General features: G+C 39.8%; 1 protein-coding gene and 1 long non-coding RNA gene across 3 annotated transcripts in view; one reads left to right on the forward strand and one right to left on the reverse strand.

Moving 5' to 3' along the window:
* EPDR1 (ependymin related 1) overlaps positions 1-13,979 on the forward strand; it is a 34,458-nt gene extending 20,479 nt beyond the window's left edge. Inside the window, exons 2-3 of the mRNA XM_012535165.3 lie at positions 10,962-11,170; positions 12,291-13,979. Of these exons, the coding sequence (XP_012390619.3) occupies positions 10,962-11,170; positions 12,291-12,484 (403 nt within the window). The 3' untranslated portion in view covers positions 12,485-13,979. The remainder of the gene's footprint in view (positions 1-10,961; positions 11,171-12,290) is intronic.
* LOC117203556 (uncharacterized) overlaps positions 1-24,910 on the reverse strand; it is a 218,141-nt gene that overhangs the window by 14,715 nt on the left and 178,516 nt on the right. The gene's annotated exons all lie outside the window — the stretch shown is intronic.

Genomic DNA, 24,910 nt, shown 5'->3' on the forward strand with positions numbered 1-24,910 from the left:
AGAGACCTCTGGGACAACATTAAACGCACCAACATTGGAATTATAGGGATCCCAGAAGAAGAAGAGAAAAAGAAAGGGACTGAGAACATATTTGAAGAGATTATACTTGAAATCTTCCATAATATGGGAAAGGAAATAGTCAATCAATCCAGGAAACACAGAGAGTCCCATACAGGATAAATCCAAGGAGAAACATGCCAAGACACATATTAATCAAACTATCAAAAATTAAATACAAAGAAAAAATATTAAAAGCAGCAAGGGAAAAACAACAAATAACATACAAGGGAATCCCCATAAGGTTAACAGCTGATCTTTCAGCAGAAACCCTGCAAGCCAGAAGGGAGTGACAAGACATATTTAAAGTGGTGAAAGGGAAAAACCTACAACCAAGATTACTCTACCCATCAAGGATCTCATACAGATTCGATGGAGAAGTTAAAACCTTTACAGAAAAGCAAAAGTTAAGAGAATTCAGCACACCAAACCAGTTTTACAACAAATGCTAAAGGAACTTCTCTAGGCAGGAAACACAAGAGAAGAAGACCTACAATAACAAACCCAAAACAATTAAGAAAATGGTAATAGGAACATGCATACCGATAATTACGTTAAACGTAAATGGATTAAATGCTCCAACCAAAAGACATAGTCTGGCTGAATGGATACAAAAACAAGACCCGTATATACGCTGTCTACAAGAGACCCACTTCAGACCTAGAGACACATACAGACTGAAAGTGAGGGGATGGAAAAAGATAATGCATGCAAATGGAAATCAAAGGAAAGCTGGAGTAGCAATTCTCATATCAGACAAAATAGACTTTAAAGTAAAAACTATTACAAGAGACAAAGAAGGACACTACATAATGATCAAGGGATCAATCCAAGAAGAAGATATAACAGTTGTAAATGTTTATGCACCCAACATAGGAGCACCTCAATACATAAGGCAAAGCTAACAGCCATAAAAGGGGAAATCGACAGTAACACAATCATAGTAGAGGACTTTAACACCCCACTTTCACCAATGGATAGATCAGCCAAAATGAAAATAAATAAGGAAACACAAGCCTTAAATGATACATTAAACAAGATGGACTTAATTGATATTTATAGGACATTCCATCCAAAAACAACAGAATACACTTTCTTCTCAAGTGCTCATGGAACATTCTGCAGGATAGATCATATCTTGGGTCACATATCAAGCCTTGGCAAATTTAAGAAAATTGAAATCGTATCAAGTATCTTTTCCGACCACAACACTATGAGACTAGATATCAATTACAGGAAAAAATCTGTAAAAAATACTAACACATGGAAGCTAAAAAATACACTACTAAATAACCAAGAGATCACTGAAGAAATCAAAGAGGAAATCAAAAAATACCTAGAAACAAATGACAATGAAAACACGACAACCCAAACCTATGGGATGCAGCAAAAGCAGTTCTAAGAGGGAAGTTTAGAGCAATACAATCCTACCTCAAGAAACAAGAAATATCTCAAATAAACAACCTAACCTTACACCTAAAGCAATTAGAGAAAGAAGAATTAAAAAAAAACCCAAAGTTAGCAGAAGGAAAGAAATCATAAAGATCAGATCAGAAATAAATGAAAAAGAAATGAAGGAAACAATAGCAAAGAACAATAAAACTAACAGCATTTTCTTTGAGAAGATAAACAAAATTGATAAACCATTAGCCAGACTCATCAAGAATAAAAGGGAGAAGACTCAAATCAATAGAATTGGAAATGAAAAACGAGAAGTAACAACTGACACTGCAGAAATACAAAGGATCAGGAGAGATTACTACAAGCAACTCTATGCCAATAAAATGGACAACCTGGAAGAAATGCACAATTTCTTAGAAAAGCATAACCTTCCGAGACTGAACAAGGAAGAAATAGAAAATATAAGCAGACCAATTACAAGCACTGAAATTGAGGCTGTGATTAAAAATCTTCCAACAAACAAAAGCCCAGGACCAGATGGCTTAACAGGCGAATTCTATTAAACATTTAGAGAAGAGATAACACCTATCCTTCTCAAACTCTTCCAAAATATAGCAGAGGGGGCAATCACCCTGATAAAACCAGACAACGACGTCACAAAGAAAGAAAACTACAGGCCAATATCACTGATGAACATAGATGCAAAAATCCTCAACAAAATACTAGCAAACAGAATCCAACAACACATTAAAAGGATCATACACCATGATCAAGTGGGGTTTATCCCAGGAGTGCAAAGATTCTTCAATATGCACAAATCAATCAATGTGATACACCATATTAACAAATTAAAGGAGAAAAACCATATGATAATCTCAAAAGATGCAGAAAAAGCTTTTGACAAAAATCAACACCCATTTATGATAAAAACCCTCCAGGAAGTAGGCATAGAGGGAACATACCTCAACATAATAAAGGCCATATATGACAAACCCACAGGCAACATCATTCTCAATGGTGAAAAACTGAAACCATTTCCTCTAAGATCAGGAACAAGACAGGTTGTCCACTCTCACCACTATTATTCAACATAGTTTTGGAAGTTTTAGCCACAGCGATCAGAGAAGAAAAAGAAATAAAAGGAATCCAAATTGGAAAAGAAGAAGTAAAGCTGTCACTGTTTGCAGATGACATGATACTATACATAGAGAATCCTAAAGATGCTACCAGAAAACTACTAGAGCTAATCAATGAATTTGGTAAAGTAGCAGGATACAAAATTAATGCACAGAAATCTCTTGCATTCCTATACACTAGTGATGAAAAATCTGAAAGAGAAATTAAGGAAACACTCCTATTTACCACTGCAACAAAAAAGAATAAAATACCTAGGAATAAACCTACTAAGGAGACAAAAGACCTGTATGCAGAAAACTATAAACCACTGATGAAAGAAATTAAAGACGACACAAACAGATGGAGAGATATACCACGTTCTTGGATTGGAAGAATCAACATTGTGAAAATGACTATACTACCCAAAGCAATCTACAGATTCAATGCTATCCCTGTCAAACTACCAGTGGCATTTTTCACAGAACTAGAACAAGAAATTTCACAATTTGTAAGGAAACACAAAAGACCCCGAATAGCCAAAGCAATCTTGAGAAAGAAAAACGGAGCTGGAGGATTCAGGCTCCTGGACTTCAGACTATACTACAAAGCTACAGTAATCAGGACAGTATGGTGCTGGCACAAAAACAGAAATATAGATCAATGGAACAGGATAGAAAGCCCAGAGAGAAACCCGGACACATATGGTCACCTTATTTTTGATAAAGGAGTCAAGTATATACAATGGGAAAAAAAGAGCATCTTCAAAAGTGGTGCTGGGAAAACTGGACAGCTACATGTAAAAGAAAGAAATTAGAACACTCCCTAACACCATACACAAAAATAAACTCAAAATGGATTAAAGACCTAAGTGTAAGGCCAGACACTAGAAAACTCTTAGAGGAAAACATAGGCAGAACACTCTTTGACATAAATCACAGCAAGATCTTTTCTGATTCACCTCCTAGAGTAATGGAAATAAAAATAAACACATGGGACCTAATGAAACTTAAAAGCTTTTTCACAGCAAAGGAAACCATAAACAAGACGAAAAGACACCCCTCAGAATGGGAGAAAATATTTGCAAATGAAGCAACTGACGAAGGATTAATCTCCAAAATGTACAAGCAGCTCATGCAGCTCAATATCAAATAAACAAACAACCCAATCCAAAAATGGGCAGAAGACCTAAATTGACATTTCTCCAAAGAAGACATACAGATTGCCAACAAAGACATGAAAGGATGCTCAACATCACTAAACACTAGAGAAATGCAAATCAAAACTACAGTGAGGTATCACCTCACACCAGTCAGAATGGCTGTCCTCAAAAATTCTACAAACAATAAATGCTGGAGAGGGTGTGGAGAAAAGGGAACCCTCTTGCACTGTTGGTGGGAATGTAAATTGATACAGCCACTATGGAGAACAGTATGGAGGTTCCTTAAGAAAATAACTACCATCCCATCCAGCAATCCCACTACTGGTCATATACCCTGAGAAAACCATAATTCAAAAAGAGTCATGTACGACAATATTCATTGCAGCTCTATTTACAATAGCCAGGACATGGAAGCAACCTAAGTGTCCATTGACAGATGAATGGATAAAGAAGATGTGGCACATATATACAATTGAATATTACTCAGCCATAAAAAGGAATGAAATTGAGTTATTCATAATGAGGTGGATGGACCTAGAGTCTGTCATACAGAGTGAAGTAAGTCAGAATGCGAAAAACAAATACCGTATGCTAACACATATATATGGAATCTAAAAAAAAATGGTTCTGATGAACCTAGGGGCAGGACAGGAATAAAGATGCAGACGTAGAGAATGGATTTGAGGACATGGGGAGTGGGAAGGGTAAGCTGGGACGACGTGAGAGAGTGGCATGTACTTATATACACTATCAAATATAAAATAGATAGCTAGTGGGAAGCAGACGCATAGCACAGGGAGATCAGCTCGGAGCTTTGTGACCACCTAGAGGGTTGGGATAGGGAGGGTGGGAGGGAGACGCAAGAGGGAGGATTTATGGGGATATATGTATACGTATAGCTGATACACTTTGTTATTAAGCAGAAACTAACACACCATTGTAAAGCAATTATACTCCAAGAAAGATGTAAAAAAAAAAAAAACAGACAAAAAACCTGCACTATCCCTTGTGGAAGGGAAGTGGCTGGGAGGGGCTGGGGAAGGCTTCTGGTGTGCCATAACTGGATATCGGTGAGGGCTTCCTAATTCTTCACTTTGTAAAATTTCTCAAGCTCTACACTTTAGATTTATGCAGTCCATTGTATGTTCATTACGCTTACCAAAAAAGGAAAAAGTTCTTAAAAAAAAATCCTGACAGATAACATTTCTTACTTATCAGATGGGCACAAATCCAAGTTTGACAACATGATCTGTTAGCAAGACTATAAAGGAAACAGGTGCTCTCATATATTACTGATAGAAGTGCAAAACTGCACAACTCTTTGAAAAGAAATCTGATAATATTAACAAAATACCCTTTGCCCTAGTAGTTTCATATCAGTAATTTATCCTAAATATATAACTCCAAAATAGCACAAGGTTATTCAGTGTTTTGTTTTGGGCAATATAATAAGAATGGAAACAAGCCAATGTTCATTAGCAGGAGACTGACTAAATAACCAATGGTACTTACACACAATAAACTATTATATGGCCATAGAAAAGAATAATGACGACCTCTGTGTATTAATAGAGACAGGAAAAAGCAAGGTGTAGAAAAGTGTATACAGAATTCTACCCTTTCTGGAAAGAAGAGAGAGAAATAAGAGTGCACACATGTGTTTGCTTAGTTTGGTCAAAAGAAATGAAGGAAAATAACATGGAAGCCAATGAAAGGTGCTATCCATTGGGAGAATGAGGGATGGGGCAGGGATTGGGATGGGAGTGAGACTTCTCTTTTTAAATTTTTTTTTTTATTTTTTGGCTGTGCCACATGGCATGTGGGATCTTAGCTCCACAAGCAGGGATCGAACCCGTGCCCCCTGCAGTGGAAGTGCAGAGCCCTAACCACTGGACAGCCAGGGAATTCCTAAACAAGTTTTTAAAATTTTTTTTTCTAATTTTGAGTGAGACTTCCCTGAATGTGTTTTTTTATATTGTTCTGAGTTCTGAAAGATGAAAAACTTTACATATTTAAATAATATAATTAAATCAAAGGGGAAGAGTGTGAAGTCCCCGAATTGAGAACAAACAAATGAACCTAATGATATATCAATCTGGAAACATAGCCGCCCAGGGAACAGGGTTAATCCAAGTGAATTTTTAATGCAGTATTGAGTTGTATTCTAAGGACAAAAAGAACTGCAATAAAATCTTAAACTTCACCGGGCAGTTGTATTTTTTGATAACACTTTTTTTTTTGATAACACTTTTAAAAGTATTATTTCAAAGCTATTGTAGGATAAAGCAAATAAGTAAATTTGCTAATGTTTTTGGGAAGCATGACTTTTATTTGAAGAGAAAATATATGTAAACATAAAAACAAAAATGATAGGGGAGAACCTATAATGTCAAATTTAGATTGGAAATATCAGTATGAATTCATGTTTTTGGTTTTTTTTTTCAATGTAAGAAGTTCTGACCACTGAAAGGTCCTTAAAACAATGACATCCCAATGACAATGAGCACATCTAGGGCCCAGATGTTGGTTTCTAAGTTGTTTCCCAGTAAGTTCCAGGTTTCCTTAGAGGAATGACTGATTTTAGATATGGTGCAAGGAAAGTCTAAGATGAGCCTGGGACACTTGTGTCACAGAAACCCAGGAATCACTCAAAGACTAATGGAATCATGTTATAAGTCACAAATAGCAGGTGGAAGGAGTTCCCACTGACTGAACTTGGGATAATTTGAACATCAAATGGAATAATGACTTTAATTATTTGCCATATGTTGAATAAATAAAAACCCGAGTGCAGAGTGATACTAGATAGACAGATGGATAGGTACCATTTGCTGTACCACTGGTAGCATCATATCAACCTCCAGTGAAATAATTGATTCAAGAAATTGTTTTACCTAAAATGATTAGGTGACAGTTATGGGGTAACAGGATATTCTCAGCATCACAAAGTATTACCCACCGATTACTTGGTAATTGCAAAAGGAAATGCCTTTATGATGGAGACATCTAGAGTAACCACGTGGCTTGGTGATGAAAGTTGGTAACATTAATAGCGGAATGGGACATCACTTGTCTTCTGATGTGATGGGACATGAAGTACAGAGTCTTGTTTGTAAGAGATACTTAGGAAATAGATAAAGCAAATATGGCAAAATGTAACAATTGTTGAATCTAAATGGTAGATACGAAGGTGATCATTGTATTAGACCTTCAACTCTTCTGCATTTTTAAAATTTTCATAATAAATTAGGGAAAAATGATTCCATTGATATGTACTTTATGGAAATACTTGGGAGACTACCAAGGACAAATTGTTGAATTTAAAATGCAGGTTAGAAAATATATAAATCATTATTTATTTTTGTAAAATGTGTATAGTACACTAAAAATTAATACATTTGCACACCTATGTTCATAGCAGCACTATTTAAAATAGCCAAAAGGTGGAAACAACCCAAGTGTCCATCCTTGAATGAATGAATAAACAAAATGTGATATATACACTCAATGGAATATTAGTTAGCCTTACAAAGGAAATTCTGATACATGCTACACTATGGATGAACCTTGAGGACATTATGCTAAGTGAAATAGCCCAGTCACAAAAAGAGAAATACTGTGTGATGCCACTTATGCGAAGTACCTAGAGTAGTCAAGTTCATAAAGACAGAAAGTAGAATGGTGGTGGCCAGGAGCCGGGGGAGGGAGAAATGTGGAGCTGTTTAATGGGTACAGAGTTTCAGTTTTGCAAGGTGAAAAGAGTTGTGGAGGTTGGTTGCACAACAATGTGAACATACTCAACACTCCTGAACTGTACACTTAAAAATGGTTAAGATGGTAGATTTTATGTGATGTGTATTTTACCACAATTAAAATTAAAAAATCAGTAGACACGTATGCAGAGAGTTGTTATTTCTCTAAGTTAGTTTCAATTTTTAGGAAAATGGATTTTTCAGGAAACAATAGAAATTGTCCACACAGCCTGAGAATTTTGTCAGAAGACACAAAAAGCCTTTGTCCCATGAGGTGAGAGGCCAAGTGGCCCGCCGGGCACCTCCTCTGCATTTGTTTGCCATGAAAAGCTTGGCCTGCTGACCTCTTGACTGGGCGGGGAGAACCTGAGACCCAGCGGCAGGGCCCTTCCAGGAACAATGCTTTGCTTGGTGTCTGGCCAGTGAGGAGGCGAAGTTTGCAGGCTGTTGTTGACCCAGTGCTGGCCCGCCTGCCTCGTCCTTCACACCCATTCCAGCCCCTCACCTTGCCTGACTGCACCCTGGGGTGACTCCTGCCCTCACAGCTTCCTCCACTTCAGAGCCAGGCTTTGATCTCACCTCCCAGGATCCAGTTTCTGTTGAAGTCCATCACTGCTTCAGATCTACGGGTTATTACCCGCACAGCATCCCAAGCAGATGATTCATTTCAACCCTGGCTGATCTCTACATTTTGACCTTCTGGCTCTATCGGGCTCCAGGCCCTTTATCCTAGTTGTGATGGAGAACCTACATCTTGACTATGAAGACGTTCATATAAACATACAAGCCATGAAAATCTTCTTTTCCAAAACTTTCAGTGTAGCAGTACTAGCATTTATATCCACATGGGATTTTGAAAAAAATGACTTATACAGTTCTATTTTGTTTCCCATTAAATTAATATTTTCTGTTTTACTTAAGGCACTGTCAACATAACCTCAGTATCATACTGTGCCCTCTTTTTCTCAAATTAAATATTTTGAAAACTTAGAAAAGTACAGAGAACATCATAACAAACACCTGTGTTCAGACTCCCCAGGATTAACCAATGTTAACATTTTGTAGTGATTGTTTCAAGTCTAGAATTTTCATTTTACTTCTGTATATGGACAGAGCTGGCCTCGGGAAAACAGTGAAGTTAGCAGAGTTCCTTTCCTGCTGCCCCCTTCCCTGGCAGTTGACTGACCAGGCATCCACGGCCCTTGGTTCTTCAGTGGCCTGTGTGGTGCCTCTCCCAGAACAGCTGTGCTGGCGGCTGTTCCAGGGCTCTAGATGGAACAGTGGAGTCCTCAACTGTATTAGAAACGAGTCCTGGTTATGAGTCACACAAAAAGTTCCAAGCAGAAAAAGGAAAGTTATTAGAACAAAGGAAACTTATTATCATAACTCTGCAGGTGGATCTGTAGGCACCAGGCCTCAGAGAGGAAATGCATCCAGGAAATGAACAGCTGTTGGAATCCCAGCTTGCAGCTGCTTCTCTGTGCTTCATTCTTTATTCTTATCCAGTTCACCTGCTGGAAATTAGCCTCCCATGGCTCCTGTGTTTACATACGACATGACCAGCCACACGAAGAGACTGACTAGCAGACCTTCAGTGGCAGTTCCACATGTCCGAGCAGGAGCATCTGATTGTCCCACCCTGGGTCAGATGTCCCCCTCTGAGGAGGGTGACCAGGTCATGTACACAAACATGGCCGCCAGGCTCCCACTTCTGTGCTTCTGTGGATTCGGGGGCTGAGTTTCAAGAAGGAAACCCCCCCCTCCTGCACATGGGTGCAAAGCTTTCAGGGGACAATCACTGCACGCAACTGGAGTATCAGCCAAAGCTAGGCCTGACTCTCTAGCCTAAACACCTTGAACTTGGGAAAGCACAAGGAGATGGGGAGGATGAAGATAGCCAGGCCTGACAGCACACGGTATAGGGGCTTCGTGGGCGGCCACTCTCCCTGAGAGGATCGTGGGGCAGGATCTGTGTATGGACCAAGAATCCCATATTATGGCTGGAGTATGCTCTATAGTTGATGCTAATGTTTCTATATTCCTTCCATGAATGTTTAGACTCTGATGCGCCAGGGACTTAACCGTGAGTGAGGAAGCAGTGACAGTCCAACTCCAAACTCCTCCAAAGGGCTTGCACTTTGATGTGAGCCCTGCATGTATAGTCTAGGAGGTTGGCTCCATGTTTGAGCCGTAGCGCATAACGTGAACACTTCCTTTTCTTTCTCAATTCACTCCCACTTCTCAAGGTCTGTGCTTGGGTTTTACCCTCGTAAGTCATTTCAAACATTTTCTAGAATAAGCAGGGTCGATATTTCTAAATATGTAAAATGAGGTTATGTTTATATTTTTATGCTAGCTCATAGAAAATGAAATATAATCCTAATAATGGTACTATTTTGACCATATGGACAGTTATCATTTATAATATTTTTTCTGAAGAAATCTCAAACCCTGACTTGGGATAGAGAACAGGCATCCTCGTTGGGGGCTGTGGAGTGGGGTGAGCCTTACATATCACAGATAGTCTGTTGGCTATTATTTGCTCACAAAAAGCTACTTCTCTGGGCTCTTCTGCCCTCAGGTGTTGCAAATTTCACTTTTGAATCAGGGCTGCAACCTTACTCCACTTGATCAATAGTAGTGCCCTGAGTTTTAGATTGACAGTTGAATGCATGGAAACTCACCGAGCTTCACCCAACACCAAGATGGCTTAGCTTTAGGAAAGACACAGGGCTGGTGACCACACAGCGTGCAAGGTGACGGCGGGCAGTCTGTGGGCTCGGGCACAGACTGGGAATACTTCTGGCTTGCTCTGCACGTAGGGTGTGCACTGGGTATGAGGGACGAGGCTGAGAACACGCAGACAAATTCAGTTCAGCGAAGCCATTCGCTTGGGGTCCCCTCAGCTTTTGTCCTTGCCTGTCTCAGCCCATTCCCAGCACAGCTGCACCTCCCCAAAGCCCATTCCTATGATGACAGTTGAGACAGTGGGGCACAGGAGTCTGGTGCGTCCTCAGCAGGCTCTTGGCATCCTGCATTCAGCATACCCCTGTGGTCCCTTGACTCAGTGCTACAAGGACTCAACAACTAAGGCAAGAGTCAAATCCTCCTGTGTCTCTGAGGCTAAAGGGTCACAAACCAGCTGCTAACCCAGGGCCTCACCTTCCTCATGTTTGTATCTCAAGCACAGGGTCTGTCATACAATAAGTACTTGATAAGGTAATAGGTAATTGATAGGTATGATAGGTAACAGTCTCATGAATATTCGGTTTTGATCCCTGAACTTTAATTATTTTATATTCAAGTTGTTCATGCACCTAGTGTTTATAAGTAAGTAAATGATTGCCTAGCAGCAAAACTATTTTTTTCTATTTTAAGAATAACTTGTATCAAAGGTCTTTGGCTTTTATGCTGATAAAAGACATGGTGATTGTAACATAAAGTCCTGAACTGTTCTCTTTCAATCTGTCTTCCAGATTATTTGAATATATTTTGCTCTATAAGGATGGAGTGATGTTTCAGATTGAACAAGCCACCAAGCAGTGCTCCAAGATCACCCTGACAGACCCCTGGGACCCTCTAGACATCCCTCAGAACTCCACCTTTGAGGACCAGTACTCCATTGGGGGACCCCAGGAGCAGATCACCGTCCAGGAGTGGTCGGACAGAAAGTCAGCCAGATCGTGTAAGGGTTCAACAAAGTATTCAAGTATTGCATCTCAGGAAGCAGGATGGGAAATAATGTTTAAGTCCATTAAGGAAATTTAGAAGCTTAATCAAATTGTTTAACTCCATTTGCAGTCCCCAAATGTACTCTGCTAGTTGTGTAGTGCTGGGATCTAAGCAAGGCATTTGAACAAACACCTCAGCCTTCTAAGGCCCCCTGTAACTTTCTGCCACTTTGACTATTATGGGCTTAGCCTTGGCTCTGATGTTTCATGATGCCCTGGAGGTCTGTGACATGGAAGGTGTTTGTCTAAGTCACACATTAGATTTGGGTGCCTCCTTTTCCTTTCCCCCAAACACTAACTAAAGTTGCAGCGACCAGACCTACTGCCATTGTTATATCTGCTTTTATACATAGATGTGAAGCTCTTCTCTGCAATGCTGCCAACACACCTCCCCCAAGACTGTTTCAAAAACACAGGCCTTTGTGCTGTGGAAAACAGTATGATGGTTCCCTCCAAAGTGAAGCACAGAATTACCGGATGACCCAGCAATATAGGGCATATACCCTAAAGAACTGAAAGCAAGGACTCAAACAGATATTTGGACATCCATGTTCATAGCAGCATTATTCATCAAGGCCAGAGGTGCAAACAACCCAAGTGTCCATCAGCAGACAAATGGGTACACAAAGCTGGTGTATACATACAGTGGAAAATCACTGAAGCTTAAAAAGGAAGGAAATTCTGACACATGGTACAACATGGATGAACCTTGAGGACATTATGCTAAGTGAAAGAAGCCAGTCACTAAGGGACAAATACTGTACAATTTCACTTATATGAGGTCCTAGAATAGTCAAAATCAGAGACAGAAAGTAGAATGGTGGTTTCCAGGGACTGGGGGGAGGGAGGAATGGGGAGTTAGTGTTTAACGGACAGTTTCAACTGGGGGATATGGGAAATTTCTGGAGATGGATGGTGGTGACGCTTTCATAACAATGTGAATGTACTTAGTGCCACCAAACTGTACTTAAAAATGGTTAAAATGGTCTATTTTATGTATATTTTGCATAATTAAAAATACACACATTTTGCCTGTCTTGTACATTAAAAACTCAACTTGTCTTCCTCCTATAGATGAAACCTGGATTGGCATTTATACACTCAAGGATTGTTATCCTGTCCAGGAAACCTTCACCAAAAATTACAGTGTGCTGTTGTCCACACGGTTTTTCGACATACAGCTGGGCATTAAAGACCCGTCGGTGTTTACCCCGCCAAGCACATGCCAGACAGCCCAGCCGGAGAGGATGAGCGAGGACTGCTCCTGATAAGCGTGTGAACACGGAAGGGACAGCATCAGACATCAGATGCCAGCCGCCCCAGCTCGAACCAGATTTGAGACTTGAGAGATGAGACTCTCATTAGAGATAAATACCATAATTCTAGGAAGATAAACTTCGATGTGTGTTTTGTTTTGTTTTGTATGTGTGGTTGTGACTACTTGGGCTAGGTTTACAAAAAGGAATGGAATGGAGAGTATGTGATAATATATGAAGAGATGGCTAACACGGGGACCTCAGATGTTTCCGAAGCCTGTCTGGGAGCTGCGCTTTCTGTGTGCAGGTGTATGGGAAGTGCGGTGGCATACACGGGGCGAGGGGAGGGTCAGCAGGGGTGAATGTGTTGTTATCGACCTTACTGGGAATTGCTAGATGGCTGGCATGTGGTGATAAAAAGAGCAGAACGACTTTGGTCAGTTTTGGTATTAATGCCCCAGCTCTCTACAGACAATGACCCGCTTGTCGCCTGCACCAGGGTAGTGGCTGAGCCCACTGCTGCATGCCTCCAGCACCTCCTTTTCCCCCACCCTGTGCTCCCTTGGCTGCTGGCAGTGTGATGCCTTAAAATCCCTTCCGGCCTTAAGAGCTTTATGGCATGACCCAATGGATGTAAACATTTGGGGAGGAAATGAAAGGCTGTAACACAAAGTAATGATTCCTCTAAAGATATATTTTAAACAGGAGGGTTTGGAAAATCTTAATGTCTATTTCTGGGTAAGCATGAGCCATATATGCTTCCTTTTTTTCTATGCAAGAGTATTGATATATGTGCTGAATCATCACATACTTGTCAAGAGACCTGTAGAGACAGGTAGCATTCTAACAATAGCACTGAACTGGGAGTCAGGGGACTATTGTTTCTGAAATCCAGGACAAGAATTGCCTTGTACTGGAACTCCTTTGAGTCACTAGACATATTATGCTTCCCCTCACCTCTGCATCCCTGGGGCAGCGTTTCACAGCCTCTTTGTCTATCTGACTTCTGCTCAGCCTTCCCAGGTCAGCTCATGCATGGCCTTTGGAGGCTGCTCCCAAGCCTGGACTGGGTACACCTCGCAGCTTGAACATGCTAGTCTGACAATGCTTACTAGGCTGTGTCTAAATTTCCTGCTTCCTGGATGCTCTCACTCACTAGCCTGGCTATGAGCGCCGTGAGTACGGGTACCGTGTTCTGTTTACTTTTATATGCCCAGCACCAAGTGCCTGGCACGTGGTCAGTGCCCTAAACATATGTAGAGTGGAGAATGCTAGCCTCTCTGGTCCTTACTTCCTCATCTGTTAAATGGGATTGGGTTTGCTGATCTCTAGGGAGATATGTAGTAATAAAATTTATCATTCTAGATTCCTTCTACTATTGTGTTTTATCTGGCCATCTATCCATCATCTGTTACCAGGAGAAATGTGCGATGCTTATATTACGCTGAAAACAATCTGTATTACTCACAGTTTATCTATATTGTTTCAATAAACAAATTTAATTGCATTTCTAAGTGTTTTTTGATATATTTGTTTTTGTAATAAATATGGGTTATCTTGGCTATAAGGGAGTTAAAATGCTTCTCTAATGAATAAAGTGCTTCCTGTGATCTACACCAAATTCATTTTCCTTTCTCAAAAGCCTGCTCTTCCTCTTAAAGTCCAGTTGCCTGGGTCAGAAGCCTCAGAGTCATTCTTGACCTATATTTTCTCCTTCAGTCCTCATAGGCGGTCAGTGTCCCGAGTCCCATCAGAGTAAAGCTACTGCCTCTTGTCCATCCCCTCAGCAGGCACCACCAAGGTCCAGGCTCTTAGCACTGCTGGCCTTTGCAAGATCTCTATACACTCTGTCCTTGTCCTCGTTCTAGAAGCCAACCTCTGTTTGTTCGTTTGTTCATTCATTCATTCATAAGCCAGTCCTGAATCCCTGTTGTCTCCAGTGCCCATGCGGGTTCCTAGAGTCACAGAGTAGCGTGCAGCCCAGTCAAGGTCGGAATCTGGAATGACACCTGGGGAAACTTTCACAGCTGCCTTCGAGGCGGTCCAACCTGATCAAGCCTTTGTGACAGCATTTCCCCCACTTTCTCTCTCTCCACCCAAAAGATAGCCCCGCTCCATTCCAAACTGCACACCCCTCTTAGTTAGCCTCGGATCTTCGCATCTGCCCACCCCAGTCCACAGCCCCACTCAAAGCAGAAAGGAAGGGAACTCATTCTATCCAGGACACGTGAAGTGGGTGCCTTTCGTTTTTCAGTTTGCCCGTTTTGGTCGTTAAACCCCTTCGCAGTTAAGCCAAGTCTTCCTTCCGGAAGGATTTTATGTCTGGTGGGACCTCAATACACACCTGATGGTTGCCCTGCCCCTGTGGTTCTCCACTGCCTACAGGTAAAGCTGAGGCTCTATAGCCTGGTGTCCAAGGCCCTTTTGATCAGGCCCTGACTCCCTCTTCAGCCTCGGTCCTTGGCACTGTTCTCTCTTTCCCAATGGCCACAAGAGCCTGAGAAGTGAAGCTTGGGTTACCTCTGACTATAGGGGGTTTTCTCAGTCACCAGTCTTGTGTAAAACTCGCTAGTGGCCATCATAGTAAAAACTAAGAGTGCTCTTGAATAGGGCAGGAACTGGTCCGTATTAGTGAAGAGGAGCATCTGATGCCTCACTTATCTGCGGACAGGGATGCCATTCCTGACGTGGGCCTGCACCAGGCTTGGGTCCCACTTTGCGGACCCCCTGGCTCATGTGTTGCTGATCCTTTATGCTATGTCGGAGCAACTTCCTTGCACCCCTCCCAAGGCAAACTGCCAGGATCCATGCGAGCCCCGTGGTCTTCTCTACCTTCTGCCTTCAACTCTAAAGGCCCAGCCCTGGGAGAGAGCCATCCCTCCCTCTCCCACTGACCCATGTGGAATGGAATGGGCCTGGCCTTTCTGGCCCCAATTGTTCTAATTATCAGGGTGACTTTCTTACAAGAAGCTTTGCTAATTGAGATAATGCTGCATTTCCTAAGATTAGGACACAGTATTCAAAATATGAAAGCATTTAAATATTTTTAAAAGGCCAGAAAGTTTAGATCTCTGAGGAAATTTCCTGTGAAGTACTAAGTTTCCCACCAAGCTAAATTCCACACCATTTGAAAACTCAATACTCACCCCTTGCTGGATTTTCTTTACTAACTCCACCCTCTCAATTTTCCCTCTGTTTTAAACTGGTGTATTCACCTGTGCCACACGGTGGTGTTTTTCAGTTTTTCCAAGCATGTGGATTGTGTTTTCCTCCATCTACTGAAGGCACCTCAGATGCAGGAACAGCGTCCTTGCTGTTCTGCTGACTTCAGTTGGAGGAGAGAATGGCCTCCTCAGCTGAAGTCTTGTGAGTAATTTATGAGATTTAAAGGCCTTGTGGGTGGCCATCTTTTTAAAATGATAAACTTAACTTCATATATGGATATTCTAGCATCAATAATCTTTTAAGAACTCTGCTAGGATAATTACAACTGAAATGTACTTTTGTTTTAAAGCAGAATTATTATTTAAGCAACGTGCAGAAAAAACATTGAGCTATAATTTATTGTATATTTTATTCAGGGAGAATGACACTTTTGTATCCCTACTTTAAAATTCATATTGTTTTCATTAGGGCAAATATTAACACATAGTTACCATATCTATTTCCTAATTAAGATGGAAAGGGTAATGTAGCTTCAGCAATCAGGAAGCGGGATGTAGTTATCCCATAATTTAGGAATAATTTGCAGTGGATACAACATTCATGGTATTCGGGTAATCTGAGTATACATGTGTGTGTTCTGTGCTGCAGCTACACCTATAACATTCCCAGTGGTACAGTGTATATTTATTTTAAAGTACATTTGTTCGAATTGGATAACTAAGTGCTCTTTTCCTTCATCAGTGTACTTTTTGATGACAAAATAAGTACTCTTCTTATTAAAATACGTCTGCTATCATTGCAATTTCACTTGAGCTCTATAATATCAATAAAGAAAACTATCAAAAAACACAATAAATTAAAGGTTATCTTGTGAAATCGTTTCTCAAACCTAAGGTACATTTTTAACTAACCTCTCAGCCTAGTTGATTAGTTCTCTCAGCCTGGAGAAAGGTTGGGAAAACACTGGTGTTAGTTTCCCAACCAGGAGGTACCAACCTAAACTTCTGAAAAATTCCCAGTTAACTAAATACACAAACTTGTTTGATAAACAGTATAGTCTCGGGCTAGAGTGGGTGGTTATATGAAATAGATATTTAGGGTCTCTTGATTTCGTTTCACTCCTCGTGGCAGAAGTGGTACCTTTCTTGTAGAGTCATGGTACAGCTGTCCTATCTTATGGAATAAGAACATCTTAGCAAAGAACATCTTAGCAAAGTTTCCATTAAATTCTATTGGATTGGCCCAAACCCCAAATGAACTTTTTGGCCAACCCAGTACTATAAAATGCAGAATTCTCTTCCAGGAAAAACAAAGTTGTATAAAAGCTAAATTGAAAACTTTTTTTTTCTTTTTTAAATTTTCTTGTATTTATTTTTTTAACATCTTTATTGGAGTATTACTGCTTTACAATGGTGTGTTAATTTCTGCTGTATAACAAAGTGCATCAGCTATACATATACATATATCCCTGTATCCCCTCTCTCTTGCGTCTCCCTCCCACCCTCCCTATCCCATCCCTCTAGGTAGTCACAAAGCACCAAGCTGCTCTCCCTGTGCTATGTGGTTGCTTCCCACTAGCTATCTATTTTACCTTTGGTAGTGTATATATGTCCATGCCACTCTCTCACTTCAGCCCAGCTTACCCTTCCCCCTCCCCGTGTCCTCAAATCCATTCTCTACGTCTGCGTCTTTATTCCTGTCCTGCCCCTAGGTTCATCAGAACCATTTTTATTTTTAGATTCCATATATATGTGTTAGCATACGGTATTTGTTTTTCTCTTTCTGACTTACTTCACTCTGTATGACAGACTCTAGGTCCACCCACCTCACTACATATAACTCAATTTTGTTTCTTTTTATGGCTCAGTAATGTTCCATTGTGTATATGTGCCACATCTTCTTTATCCATTCATCTGTCAATGGACACTTAGGTTGCTTCCATGTCCTGGCTATTGTAAATAGAGCTGCAATGAACATTGTGGTACATGACTCTTTTGAATTATGGTTTTCTCAGGGTATATGACCAGTAGTGGGATTGCTGGGTGGGATGGTAGTTCTATTTCTAGGAACCTCCATACTGTTCTCCATAGTGGCTGTATCAATTTACATTCCCACCAACAGTGCAAGAGGGTTCCCTTTTCTCCACACCCTCTCCAGTATTTACTGTTTGTAGACTTTTTGATGATGGCCATTCTGACTGGTGTAAGGTGATACCTCATTGTAGTTTTGATTTGCATTTCTCTAATGATTAGTGATGTTGAGCATTTTTTCATGTGTTTGTTGGCAGTCTGTATATCTTCTTTGGAGAAATGTCTATAGGTTTTCTGCCCATTTTTGGATTGGGTTGTTTGTTTTTTTGATATTGAGCTGCATGAGCTGTTTGTAAATTTTGGAAATTAATCCTTTGTCAGTTGCTTCATTTGCAAATATTTTCTCCCATTCTGAGGGGTGTCTTTTCGTCTTGTTTATGGTTTCCTTTGCTGTGAAAAAGCTTTTAAGTTTCATTAGGTCCCATGTGTTTATTTTTCTTTTTGTTTCCATTTCTCTAGGAGGTGGGTCAAAAAGGATCTTGCTGTGATTTATGCCATGGAGTGTTCTGCCTATGTTTTTCTCTAACAGTTTTCTAGTGTCTGGCCTTACATTTAGGTCTTTAATCCATTTTGAGTTTATTTTTGTGTATGGTGTTAGGGAGTATTCTAATTTCATTCTTTTACGTGTAGTTGTCCAGTTTTCCCAGCACCACTTGTTGAAGAGGCAGTCTTTTCTCCATTGTATAATCTTGCCTCCTTTATCAAAAATAAGGTGACCATATGTGTCCGGGTTTCTCTCTGGGCTTTCTATCCTGTTCCATTGATCTATATTTCTGTTTTTGTGCCAGTACCATACTGTCTTGATTACTGTAGCTTTGTAGTAAAGTCTGAAGTCCAGGAGCCTGATTCCTCCAGCTCCTTTTTTCTTTCTCAAGATTGCTTTGGCTACTCAGGGTCTTTTGTGTTTCCATACAAAAGGTAAAATTTCTTGTTCTAGTTCTGTGAAAAATGCCACTGGTAGTTTGATAGGGATTGCATTGAATCTGTAGATTGCTTTGGGTAGTATAGTCATTTTCACAATGTTGATTCTTCCAATCCAAGAACATGGTATATCTCTCCATCTGTTTGTATCATCTTTAATTTCTTTCATCATTGTCATAGTTTTCTGCATACAGGTCTTTTGTCTCCTTAGTAGGTTTATTCCTAGGTATTTTATTCTTTCTGTTGCAATGGTAAATGGGAGTGTTTCCTTAATTTCTCTTTCAGAGTTTTCATCACTAGTGTATAGGAATGCAAGAGATTTCTGTGCATTAATTTTGTATCCTGCTACTTTACCAAATTCATTGATTAGCTCTAGTAGTTTTCTGGTAGCATCTTTAGGATTCTCTATGTATAGTATCATCATCTACAAACAGTGACAGTTTTGCTTCTTCTTTTCTGATTTGGATTCCTTTTATTTCTTTTTCTTCTCTGATTGCTGTGGTGAAAACTTCCAAAATGACGTTGAATAATAGTGGTGAGTGTGGGCAACCTTGTCTTATTCCTGATCTTAGAGGAAATAATTTCAGTTTTTCACCATTGAGAATGATGTTGGCTGTGGTTTTGTCATATATGGCCTTTATTATGTTGAGGTAAGTTCCCTCTATGCCTACTTTCTGGAGGGTTTTTTTAATCATAGATGGGTGTTGAATTTTGTCAGAAGCTTTTTCTGCATCTATTGAGATTGTCATATGGTATTTATCCTTCAGCTGGTTAATATGGTGTATCACATTGATTGATTTGCTTATATTGAAGAATCCTTGCATTTCTCGGATAAACCCCACTTGATCATGGTGTATGATCCTTTTAATGTTCTGTTGGATTCTGTTTGTTAGTGTTTTGCGCCTATGTTCATCAGTGATATTGGCCTGTAGTTTTCTTTCTTTCTGACATCTTTGTCTAGTTTTGGTATCAGGGTGATGATGGCCATGTACAATGAGTTTGGGAATGTTTCTCCCTCTGCTATATTTTGGAAGAGTTTGAGAAGGATAGGTGTTAGCTCTTCTCTAAATGCTTGATAGAATTTGCCTGTGAAGCCATCTGGTCCTGGGCTTTTTTTTGTTGGACGATTTTTAATCACAGTCTCAATTTCATTGCTTGTGATTGGTCTGTTTATATATTCTGTTTCTTCCTGGTTCAGTCTCAGAAGGTTGTGCATTTCTAAGAATTTGTCCATTTCTTCCAGGTTGTCCATTTTATTGGCATAGAGTTGCTTGTAGTAATCTCTCGTGATCCTTTGTATTTCTGCAGTGTCAGTTGTTACTTCTCCTTTTTCATTTCTAATTCTATTGATTTGAGTCTTCTCCATTTCTTTCCTGATGAGTCTGGCTAATGGTTTATCAATTTTGTTTATCTTCTCAAAGAACCTGCTGTTAGTTTTATTGATATTTGCTATTGTTTCCTTCATTTCTTTTTCATTTATTTCTGATCTGATCTTTATGATTTCTTTCTTTCTGCTAATTTTGGGTTTTTTTTGTTCTTCTTTCTCTAATTGCTTTAGGTGTAAGTTTAGGTTGTTTATTTGAGATGTTTCTTGCTTCTTGAGGTAGGATTGTATTGCTCTAAACTTCCCTCTTAGAACTGCTTTTGCTGCATCTCATAGGTTTTAGGTTGTCATGTTTTCATTGTCATTTGTTTCTAGGTAGTTTTTGATTTCCTCTTTGATTTCTTCAGTGAGCTCTGGGGTATTTAGTAGCATATTGTTTAGGCTCCATGTGTTTGTATTTTTTACAGTTTTTTTCCTGTAATTGCTATCTAATCTCATAGCATTGTGGTCGCAAAAGATACCTGATACAATTTCAGTTTTCTTAAATTTACCAAGGCTTGATTTGTAACCCAAGATATGATCTGTCCTGGAGAATGTCTGAGAAGCACTTGAGAAGAAAGTGCATCCTGCTGTTTTTAATGGAATGTCCTATAAATATTAATTAAGTCCATCTTGTCTAATGTGTCATTTAAAGCATGTGTTTCCTTATTTATTTTCATTTTGGCTGATCTGTCCATTGGTGAAAGTGGGGGATTAAATTCCCCTACTATGACAGTGTTACTGTTGATTTTTCCTTTTATGGCTGTTAGCATTTGCCTTATGCATTGAGGTGCTCCTATGCTGGGTGCATAAGTATTTCCAATTGTTATATCTTCTTCTTGGGTTGATCCCTTGATCATTATGTAGTATCCTTCTTTGTCTCTTGTAATAGTCTTTATTTTAAAGTTTATTTTGCCTGATATGAGAATTGCTACTCCAGCTTTCTTTTGATTTCCATTTGCATGGATTATCTTTTTCCATCCTCTCACTTTTAGTCTGTATGTGTTCCTAGGTCTGAAGTGGGTCTCTTGTAGACAGCATATATACAGGTCTTGTTTTTGTATCCATTCAGCCAGTCTATGTCTTTTGGTTGGACCATTTAATCCATTTACATTTAAGGTTATTATCGATATGTATGTTCCTATTACCATTTTCTTAATTGTTTTGGGTTTGTTATTGTAGGTCTTTTCCTTCTCTTGTGTTTCCTGCCTACAGAAGTTCCTTTAGCATTTGTTGTAAAGCTGGTTTGGTAGTGCTGCATTCTCTTAGCTTTTGCTTGTCTGTAAATGTTTTAACTTCTCCATCGAATCTGAATGAGATCCTTGGTGGGTAGAGTAATCTTGGTTGTACGTTTTTCCCTTTCATCACTTTAAATATATCCTGCCACTCTCTTCTGGCTTGCAGGGTTTCTGCGGAAAGGTCAGCTGTTAACCTTATGGGAATTCCCTTGTATTTATTTGTTATTTTTCCCTTGCTGCTTTTAATATTTTTTCTTTGATTTAATTTTTGATAGTTTGATTAATATGTGCCTTTTATGTTTCTCCTTGAATTTATCCTGTATGGGACTCTCTGTGCTTCTTGAACTTGATTGACTATTTCCTTTCCCTTGTTGGGGAAATTTTTAACTATAATCTCTTCAAAATTTTCTCAGACCCTTTCTTTTTCTCTTCTTCTTCTGGGACCCCTATAATTCGAATGTTGGTGCATTTAATGTTGTCACAGTGGTGTCTAAGACTGTCCTCAATTATTTTCATTCTTTTTTCTTTATTCTGCTCTGTGATAGTTATTTCCATTGTTTTATCTTCCAGGTCAGTTATCCGTTCTTCTGCGTCAGTTATTCTGCTATTGATCCTTTCTAGAGAATTTTAAATTTCATTTATTGTGTTGTTCATCATTGTTTGTTTGCTCTTTACTTCTTCTAGGTCCTTGTTAAACGTTTCTGTATTTCCCCCATTCTATTTCCAAGATTTTGTATCATCTTTACTATCATTACTCTGAATTCTTTTTCAGGTAGACTGCCTATTTCCTCTTCATTTGTTTGGTCCGGTTCGTTTTTACCTTGCTCCATCACCTGCTGCATATTTCTCTGTCTTCTCATTTTGTTTAACTTACTGTGTTTGAGATCTCCTTTTCGCAGGCTGCAGGTTCGGAGTTCCTGTCGTTTTTGGTGTCTGCCCCCAGTGGGTGAGGTTGGTTCAGTGGCTTGTGTAGGTTCCTTGTAGTGGGGACTGGTGCCTGTGTTCTGGTGTGTGGGGCTGGATTTTGTCTTTCTGGTGGGCAGGGCCGCATCCAGTGATGTGTTTGGGGTGTCTTTGATCTTGTATGATTTTAGGCAGCCTCTCTGCTAATAGGTGGGGTTGTGTTCCTGTCTTGCCAGTTGTTTGACATGGGGCATCCAGCACTGGAGCTTGCTGGCCATTGGGTGGAGCCGGGTCTTAGTGTTGAGATGGAGATCTCTGGGAGAGCTCTCACCGATTGATATTATGTGGGGCCAGGAGGTTTCTCGTGGTCCAATGTCCTGAACTTGGCTCTCCCACCTCAGAGGCTCAGGCCTGACACCAGGCCGGAGCACCAAGACCCTGTCAGCCACACGGCCAGGTACGTGGGGATTTTCTTGCCTTTTGGGAAGTCTGAGGTCTTCTGCCAGCATTCAGCAGGTGTTCTGTAGGAGTTGTTCCACATGCAGATGTATTTTTGATGTATTTGTGGGGATGAAGGTGATCTCCACGTCTTACTCCTCTGCCATCTTGAAGGTCTCTCTCCAGCACCTTAGAGATTTTCAGTTCAAATATCTCCCTTTGAAGTCACCCTAATATAGAGTATTTCCAAACTGAATGTTCTTCCCTAAGCCACTAACTATTGGCCCCTTCTATCAGAAATTCAGAATTATCTCCATGCCTATGGATCTATGCCCCTTATAGTGGACATTGCCATTTAATGAGAAAGGATAATAGCCTGAATGAGAAGGCCTACTGGTTTGGGAAATACTGTCTCAGCTTTTTCAGTTCAATCAATTTAAAATGACTTTTATTTTGTCTACTCAGAACAATTAAAGTACAGTATTATGATGTGTTCAAGTGTGTAGCAATTGAACTTTGGAGGACACTTTTTAGTTTAGCTTTGTATGGAAATTATATTATGTAGATAGTCCTTGTTTGATAACGGGTTATCATACAATTGTGAAAACTCATGAGTCTACTCTTCCTAAACCCCTTACCTTCCCAGTCAGTCATGAGAACTTTGTATTTCCTGGGTCAAAGGTTAGAAAGAGGGGAAAACAATTTTTCTTCAGATGTTCAGATAGTTCAGATAATACAACAATGACAATTTTTTAAAATGGTATTTGAAGTGGGTGCTCCTGCAATGCAGATAAAGTTTTCCCCAGACTCTTGCCATATATAATCATTCAGTATGACCAGTCAGTTCAAAAATAAACTGTTTAATAATTTTTCTATTAAGATAAATCCATATGTCTCTAGAAGAGTGATAGTAGCAAATTTACTTAATGAAGTTAGATATAAATGGGCTAAACTTAATTGCTTCCAAACTTGGATATAATGGTAAGCTCTGTGATTGAAAATATAAGACCAATAAATACATAATGAATGGATAAAGGAGTTATTTCGAGATTTAAGCCATGGAAAGAGAAGGTCTGCATATTCAGGGCTGAAAAACTGGAGAATTCATGAAGTTCTATTAAAGCAAGATTGCCATTGGAATGCTATCTCATCAAGATGCTGTTGGAATGGGGCTAATGTGAGAGAACACTCAAATGTTCTCATTTTGTTTGAAGACAAAGCGGTTTCGCAGAAGGAGATTGGTTTATGTGGAATTTAGTTAGGGAATCTAAGACCAAGGATTTGGCGCTGTTTATCTAACTGTGTGCAGGAGAGAAAATTATGGAATCTGGCAGATATCTGGAGAATGTTGGGGACAATTTTGAGATTAAAGTTATGTGTTGTTACTTTGGGCAAGATCCAGGAATACCCAGATTTTACTTCCCTCTTCCTGTCTAGGATCCATAGAGGAGCACACTCAGAAGACAGAGCCAAGCAAACCAGCACCATTATTTAGCTGGAACTTTGGCTCACAAGCACTTCTGTAGAACTCTGGTGAACTAGGCGAGATCAAGTGGAGGTAGTAGAGGCCAAAGAAGCCACAAATCAAAGCAGGGTAAATTACTAGCTTGGTCCACTCTACTACAAATCCCAACTCAAGTAGATCTTATCACTCTCAGTCAGCAAAAGGGCACACAGAGCAGACCCTCTGGCACCAGAGGAAAGGAACAAGGACACAGGAGATAAGTATTTGCCTCATTGTCCAGCACTGCCTTCCCTAGACCTTGGCTGTTCAGAGCAATGAATAGAAACACCCAAACCCGAGAGAAATATTTAACAAGGCCTACGGGACAGACAGAATTCGATAAACTCCGTGGCTTAGAAGAATTATTCCTCCAGACTAGGTGGATTCCCCTCTGATTAGAAATTTTACTTCTCAAATAATTTGTTACCACAGGTAAATGTCCTAAATGGCAGATTTAAGTATTCCACTCGCTGCAAAGATTCAAAGCACCATTGTAGAATAACGCATTGCCATTCTGGTTTATATGCCAGTCTCTTAACAAAGTTAAGTTGCTTAATATTTGTCAGTTTCTGAGGGAGACTATGGGATATAACAGAAAGGACAAGGGCTTGAAATCATACGTACTTGAGTGACTGACTAGGTCACTTATCACTGTGGACAACTTATTGGAGCTCTCTATGAGCCTAAGTTTTCTCCTCTTCCTTCTAAAGGGTTTGTTAGGATTAAATGAAACAGCATTTATAAAGTATGTAGCCAGTGACTTTGCAAGTAATAGGCACTCAAAATGTTAGATACTTCCTACCTTTGGTTTCTTTC

Source organism: Orcinus orca, chromosome 9 (genome assembly GCF_937001465.1).
Source record: "Orcinus orca chromosome 9, mOrcOrc1.1, whole genome shotgun sequence".
NCBI classification, from domain to species: domain Eukaryota; kingdom Metazoa; phylum Chordata; class Mammalia; order Artiodactyla; family Delphinidae; genus Orcinus; species Orcinus orca.